Source organism: Helicoverpa armigera, chromosome 17 (assembly GCF_030705265.1).
Source record: "Helicoverpa armigera isolate CAAS_96S chromosome 17, ASM3070526v1, whole genome shotgun sequence".
Classification (NCBI taxonomy): Eukaryota; Metazoa; Arthropoda; class Insecta; order Lepidoptera; family Noctuidae; genus Helicoverpa; species Helicoverpa armigera.
The window spans coordinates 6,346,062-6,353,748 of record NC_087136.1 but is presented as its reverse complement, the minus strand read 5'-3'; the positions used below and the strand labels follow the sequence as shown (position 1 = coordinate 6,353,748).

At 34.5% G+C, this 7,687-nt stretch overlaps 1 protein-coding gene across 1 annotated transcript; it reads right to left on the bottom strand.

Moving 5' to 3' along the window:
- Nucleotides 1-222: 222 nt before the first annotated feature.
- LOC110374371 (odorant receptor 49b) lies at nucleotides 223-7,238 on the bottom strand. Its single transcript, XM_064038880.1, has 9 exons — nucleotides 6,841-7,238; nucleotides 6,529-6,740; nucleotides 6,248-6,360; nucleotides 5,839-5,914; nucleotides 5,350-5,518; nucleotides 3,912-4,011; nucleotides 1,872-1,985; nucleotides 1,454-1,609; nucleotides 223-342 (listed from the first exon to the last, which is right to left on the bottom strand). The coding sequence occupies exons 1-9, from the start codon at nucleotides 7,134-7,136 to the stop codon at nucleotides 289-291; spliced, it is 1,290 nt and encodes a 429-aa protein (XP_063894950.1). The 5' UTR covers nucleotides 7,137-7,238; the 3' UTR covers nucleotides 223-288.
- Nucleotides 7,239-7,687: the final 449 nt, after the last annotated feature.

The following is a 7,687-nucleotide window of genomic DNA, read 5'->3' as shown; positions in this document are numbered from 1 at the left end:
TGTTGGTGAAAACGACGACCCAGTTTGTTGATTTAGTTGGTAAGGAGGTATTTCAAGGTGCCGACTAATATCATTGAAACTAATACCTACTGGCACGAAAAACAATCTTTAATGTGCAAAGTTTTGATTATGGAACGAAAATACTATTCCACATAGGTATATTTTTAAAATAAATAAATTGCAGTAAAAATTTTAAACTTAATAAATTGCAGCTTTGTGAAATAATGGTACCTAAATTGTGTAGGATAATTATCTAAGCGAACTAAAATATATAACTTTTGCAATTGTTCATTTCTTCATGTTTCGCATCACAGCAAAGGCTTTGTACGACCAGTTGATGAGCTGAAACATAACAAGATTATTTTAATTCTAAAACTCATTATATCACAATTCTTTACCAGCCATTCTTTATAAAAGAAAAACTGAGTTAAATGATTTAATTTGCAGATAAGGCTAATTATGTCATCTAAATAAGTAAATTAGGTCAAGTAATGAAGTGAAATGGATAGCTAAGACCTATTAGCCGTATAATATTAACCATACTAATTAATTGAATGTCTACGAGTCATTGAGCTTTGGATATGTAATCTTCTAATAACAACCGAGATATAAATCGATGCAATCTGGAAGCGTCAGCGAGATAGGGCTTCATTTTCTTTTCATTTCGTACATGGCAGAATTTCAGATGATTTTGTGATATAATCCTCTGGCACCCAAGCTCTGAAAGTCTGACAACCAGTCATACCAACGGGTATCGAGTTGGCGGGTAATTGGGTTGTGGGTTGTCAGATAGGCAGTCGATCCATGTTTTCACATAAAATATGTCTGGTTGAACTAGTAGCCGACCACAACATAGTTGGGAAAAGGCTAAGCAGATAGATAATGGCGATACTATCCTCTAGCATTTAGGCAGTTTCTCAATCATGATCATGTTAAATTTCCTAAAAGTACAATATTAATAACTATGTATATAAACATTGCGATCCATCTAACCATTTTTTTACAATGATATTTTCATATCTAGTAACCCACTAGTTCTATAATCCGTCATACTGGCTTATGCCTGCCGCGCTTTAGTTTTCCAATTTAATTTGCCTCATTAGATACTCTCAAAAGAAAGTATACTTTGCATAGCAGTGCGCTGTTGCTCCGCTTTTCTGTTGAATATTTAATTTCAGGCTATCAGATTACATAAATAATTTACGACTTGAGAATCACTTTGTTACACAGCAAAAGCATCTTAAAGCAAACTGAAACGGCATTAATTAATTATGTCTATTGTTGTATATCTGACTTTGTCTACTTGGACGTCTGACTTTGGATGATGAAAATCTAGGCGCAGCAAGTATATGGTTTAGACTTGAAAGAGTTATTATTATCTTTAATTTGTGTACTTTCATCAATCATTTGATGGCCAAACAATTTCAAAGGTATAAAAATAAGTATATCTTACAACTGTGTACGTGTCGAGGGATAAGGTAAATATTTTTCCAGCCGACAATCTCAAGGGACGTTTGCATCGCTCCAGTAATATGATGATAAACATATTTGTCTGACGATCACTGTTCATCCAAGGTCCTTCAAAGGCAGCTTTTGCAAGATCCATACTCTGTAATACAATATAGTTACTACAAAATGGTAATTTAATATTTTAAAATAATTAATTCAAAGTTGAAAAAGTACCCGTTCTAAGTTTCTAATGTATGAACATTGAAACAAAACTGCTAGAGAGGGTAAAGTGTGCATAAATTATGTTACGCTTTAGCAAAGTTAGATAGGTATTACTGGAGTTTTTCTATTAGCTATTCTCTATTCTAGGGTAACTTGTGCTTAGAATAATGGTAAGAAGTGTATAAGTAATTTAATCGCACCTTCCAGATAAGTTCGTCGCCAAACCAGCACAGTATGAATACTTCGATCAGCATGCAAGTGAGGTATATGCCCATCCACGCAATCTGCATCGGATGAGCGCTCGGGTTTTCGATCTAAACAAAGGAATCAAAATTACGAGTTATGCCCAATTCGTCATTTTAGTGATTTGGCATCCATAAAAAACGTGTCCCAGTTTGTCATTCAATAAAAAGGCGCGTACGCACGTACGAACACGAACATAGCGAACACAAACACCAGACCCGAACATTTGGTTCGTACGTGTGGACGGCATATTCGAACACGAACGCAAACATAGTTCGAGTCGAGTTCGCGAACAACAGTCGTGAACTCTATCTTAGTAGCCATGACGGCGCCGTTGGGAGTGGTCGATTGTGAAGTTATTAAAGCGCTTCGAACACCGTCCAAGCAGAACACACTACAAGGATCGCCGCGAACATGTTTGACGAACAGAGTGTTCGATGTTCGATAGTGGTACGCACGTGCGAACCAAGTTGTTGCATATCATGTAACGCAACAAATTTGTTCGTACGTGCGTACGCGGCTTAATATTTTATTTTGCTTAGTCCCAATTGGTCATCCGTACTTTTTTTTGTAAAAAGTACTGTCAACAAGATAAGCTTTACAATATTGTAATATGTTTTTTTTTTATTTATGTTGGTTATGTTTTTTCCGAATATGGCAAGACGCTATTAATAAAATCGCGATTTCAACGGCGTCACACGACGCACGGCCGAAACCAAAATACCAGGATCGCATAAATCAGATGAGTAATATACCAATCAACGAGTGTCCATGGAACTGCCCACCGTGTACTAGGACCGCATAACTTACAGGAGTATAGCAGTCAAGAGTGTCAGGATTTTACGTTTTTTTCCTAATTGTAGATAAACATACCAATTTACACCATCATTCATCATTTTTATGTATACAATCTCTTTGCTAGTTATGGGCCCTCGATACTCGATACCTACTCGATACTTTTTGTGCCGGTAACAAAAGTACCAGTTTTGTTACCGGCACAAAAAGTATCGAGTCACATTTTCGGGTTTATAAAATGCCCATGTTGTCTTCACCTGTGTTTTAATGTAAATTTTATTATATTTATATGAGAGCTATACCTTTACCTACATCGAAGTTTTTCATTTAAAATTTCTTCTAACACTTTTATTTCTGACGGTACTCTGATACGTGAAATTTTATGCGGGTGACGAATCGGTACTCAAAATTTAAATATTAAATTATTTATTTTGCTCGAATGACCAATTGGGATTTGGTGTATGGAAAAAATAGTTGGTGACCAATCGGTACTAATGACAAATTGGGAATAACTCAAAATTACCTAAGTAGCATATTTGAGGTCAAAATATTTTAGTATAGCCGTAATTGTTAAATGGATAGTGTTTCACCCGTATTGTAGAACAATGTTCCCGTTTGTACCGCAATTTCTCAGACCCGCTTTCGTAAAGTGATTTTATACAAATTTGTATCCAAATCTATGAAATCGAGATTAATGACCGAGTATTGTTATAGAATAAAGGACTGAGTGTCCTTTGACGGGTCGACAAAAGGTGTCTACGGTTCTGGGAAAGACATTAAATCGGTAATTACCTAACAGACGGTTTGTTTCTCAGAATCAGGAAAGATACGTAGGTACAATGAAAAATTGAAGAAGAATCTTTAATGATAAAAACTATTTCTTTACGTATTTTTCTAATGTTGTCACGGAAAGAAAATTCTTGTGACAGTCGTAGGAATAGTTTGATTATGGGTAATATAAAATGTACATAAATTATTTATTTAAATGTCATTAGGTATACATTTACTATAACATAGAACTAGAAACGTACTTACTTAGGCGATCAATTTTATTATTTCGGAATATTATAGCAGACATAAACCATGGAAATCGTAACCATGCAATCCAAAAATCGATCCCAAAATTCCCATAAAATGAACCGAAAAAATCTATCAAGGGTTGCACATACATATATATTTAAATCACAACACTATGTACTCACGGACAGGAACTGAATTCCTATCAAACAAAGCACCATTACGCTCAGCATGAACTGCAAAGCTGACGCCAAACTGAAAGCGCTCTCAATCATCGACACGTATCTGAAAATCAATTTGTTTTACAACACTCGTTTACGAAGCAAAAATACTGTCATCTATTTTATGTGCGCTAAATAAAAATGCATTTTTTTCTGAGTTTTTGAACTCTGTTGTGGTTATGGTATTGACTTAAGCTGATGTAGGTAAGCTAATATTTAAAGTTTTGTATTATTTATAACTACATATAATTATATTCCCTTAGCTCATTTCGCATCTAATTTGTTTATACTTATACTTATTTGGTTATAATTTGTTTTTACTTTGTTTGCAAAAGTTTTTCTATTTTAAAATATACCAAAATTATAAAGTGAAACAATTATATAAACCATAGAGTTATTATTTGCAGGCCACTAGGGGATTATTATATTATACAATTATTGAATTAAATGTAATTTTAGCAATGAAATGTAAACTTGTAGTTTTCTTGGGATCGCCACTGGATGATTATGCAACAGTCTCGCATCGTTAGATAAAATAATTGATTCTACGAAATCTGTATAATAACAACAACAACTATGCAAAATAATTTTAACTAACGAAGATAAAACGAGGAAGACCAAAGAAACGATGGATGGATTGTGTGAAAGTAGATATGATAAGAAAGAATGTTTCTTGTGAGATGACGGCAGATAGAAGAGTATGGAAGAAGAAAACATGCTACGCCGACCCCAAATAAATTTGGGATAAGGGCAGGAGGATGATGATGATGATGATTATTTCTTTTTCAAATTGCCATTAATAAATAAATTAATCATCGAAGACTAAACCCCATAAAGACATTAAATGCAAAAGTATTAACACGTAGGAATCCCGATGAAATTCCTAAACAAGTTGGAAAGATTAAAACCTCAATCAACGATGGGTATTGACTGTTCAGATTGCCGTTCAAGTAGTGGCCGGGGCGAGTCACCGGTGTCTTGCCGTCGGCGAGCTATCCGTGCCTGATACGATCACCCCTTTTCCTCACCTTTGTACGGCTAGATACAACAACGATACACTTTCTTAGGTTTTTAAGAATCTAGATTACCACAATTTATAACATTCCTAAAGCTATATTTGGATCTGACTTACAAGAACTACAGATACATTTTTTATGTTCAACATTGCTTATCTACATATCTATAACAGGCTCAAGTTCCTAATTGCATCAAAACTATACATTGCACCTTAAAGTCGTACATAACCATTATTCCAAGGAGAAACAGCTTCCAAGAGAACGCTGAGACTCGTGTCACTTGTAACTAACACTCTAAAATCTTCACGTCTCTCGCATTTATAACACTTTTCATTTGCGTCAGCTTTTACTAAAATATACTGAGTAGAGCATACGTATAGTATTACCGTATAATGCAGTTGTGGTGTCTGATGCACTCCTTGAGCACTGAACGCACGTAATGTTGAGTAGGATATTCCTCGATATATTTGTTCTGTGCTAGGTCCCTTCTGCGCTGTCTTTCGGCTACTAGGTTGAAGTTTCGCAGGTTGAAAGCCAGAATTTCTATTTGTCCGACTGTCAAATGTTTTATGAAATTATGGGAAGTGTTAGTTCTAAATGTTAGTGCGTAATCGTAATCTCGTAGTATTCACAGTGCAGAGTAAATTCTCAAGTTCTCAATTAATACGATCATTTTAATAATCATAGTATTATAATTTTTCTCTCTTCGTGGGTGTCGATTGTATAAAATTTGAAGACATTTACATTTCTAATCGAGTTATTTTGAGAAAATACAAAAGTACTAAGAACGTAGGTGGGTTTATAAATATACGAAAGGTTAAACTTCAGTCTGCATTTTGAGGACTAAATCTTAAAGAAATTGCAATAGATCTTACTAGCCGAGGCAACGAAAGCTGCTAATATTGTGTCCATAACCCCATCTATGATGCATGTGGCCGGCTTGTAATAAATCTGAAAACGTTTGTGGTTTTATTCTGAGTTTATTCAATACATATTTTCATTCGATTAAATACATTAATCCTAGTATATTGGCTGGATTTGGTTAGTTGTTTATTCACCGCTCTGGCAGGGAATTTTAGGTTTAACATTTGAAGAGTTTATAGTTTTTGTATAATTTAAAAACTACGGAGTACAGAATTTAATATTTGTGAAAACGGTGTAAATTATTCTCTGTTCTTAATTAAAATATGCTTCCCAGAATCTCGTTCATATAGAATTAATTTAATTAACATATTCAATTAAAATTTGAGTGATTGATTTTCTTAGGTAAGCAATTTAACTTACATGATGGATGTAAACTGCCTCGTACGCTGGACTCCTGTAAACGTTGAAAAACGGATACTCCACGTTTGTTGGTAGAATGTCAAAGTTTTCAGTTAGTGGCATTATTATTCCAACTGAAAACAAATAAAAACATTTTATACGTTAAAAATGAAGCATCGATGCAATATTTTGTGATTCATTGTTCAATAACTCTATTCATTCTGTCGTGTATCGGCATTTTATGAAATTATTTTGCTATTTTAATTTAATAACTTACGCTATTGTAAGTATGTTAAACCCACCTGACACCGCTCCGACGCACATGGTGGAATAATATGTCATAACAAAACGTGCACTTTTTATACTTTTTGTAATAATATCTCTGTGCTCCGGCTCTTTTGGCTTGAACTCCTTACAATGTAAATATTCCAAAAGACTTATAACTTTGTCCCTATTCATCCAAAACACAGCAATCTTGACGTACGTGTACATCTCACTCAAAAATAAATACAATCTGAAAAAGAAACGTTATTTTATCATCTACATTTGTCATCTTTGGAAACCAATTCGTGATGTTAGACAAACAACATGTAAGTGAACTGGGGAAAATCTACCCATCGGCGATATCTCCTATATTTTCTCTTTGCTTTAGTAAATATACGACCTCTCCGATGCCGGGGAAAAAACACACGAGCCATAACACGGTCAGCGTGTATACCATATGAAGCCAGAACTTGATATTGTTTGGTGAATAGTTGTTGAACCACATGCCGTAGAACTTGAGCCAGTAAATGTGCACAGCATGATACAGCCGAGGATTCAGATCCTCCCAGGATTCTATCACCCCGTAAGGCAGGTAAGGCGATAGAAACGCCAATTTCTGTTTCATATTTTCGCTCAGGATAATCATTTTTCTTCGTAAACCAAACACGAGTGTAGTATTTGACGCGTAATATGAGAATGCTTCTTATATCTCATCAAATTATGAGCCTTTGTACAAAAACAGAATGAGAGAGCGACGTTAAGTGGATGTTATACATTATGTTGTGATATTGTTAAGCAGAAGTGCTGTTTGCTAACGTTTGTTCATTAATTTTACTTCTAGGAAAAGTAGTTACCTCGACACACTTACTCGTCTAAAAAATAGTAACAGAATGATATTTGATTATTCTCTAGACTTTGCTTTGCGCCTCTACCGACTAAGTACATTATATGTATGTAGTATGTACTGAGATTTATTCTTTCTTTTTAGAGCTTAAATTCGTACTTTGTCTCGGCGAGATTATTAGGACCGCTCCATGTAGTGCAAAAGATAAGAACAAACGTATTTAAGTAAGTAGATGTATTTAAATGTAAAAATACTTGTATTAGGAAATTCTGAAAGATCACAGTAATCCGAGAAGTAATTTGCCTTATTACAATTGTCTTTACAATTAAACATGAACTGCTATGGAATTGATA

Coding starts and splice junctions, on each gene's coding strand:
- LOC110374371 (XM_064038880.1), bottom strand. CDS start 7,136: ATGATTATCCTGAGCGAAAATATGAAACAGAAATTGGCGTTTCTATCG. Junction 6,741..6,840: donor ATAGGAGATATCGCCGATGG/GTAGATTTTCCC, acceptor TTTCTTTTTCAG/ATTGTATTTATTTTTGAGTG. Junction 1,986..3,911: donor TAGGAATTCAGTTCCTGTCC/GTGAGTACATAG, acceptor TCCTTTGTTTAG/ATCGAAAACCCGAGCGCTCA.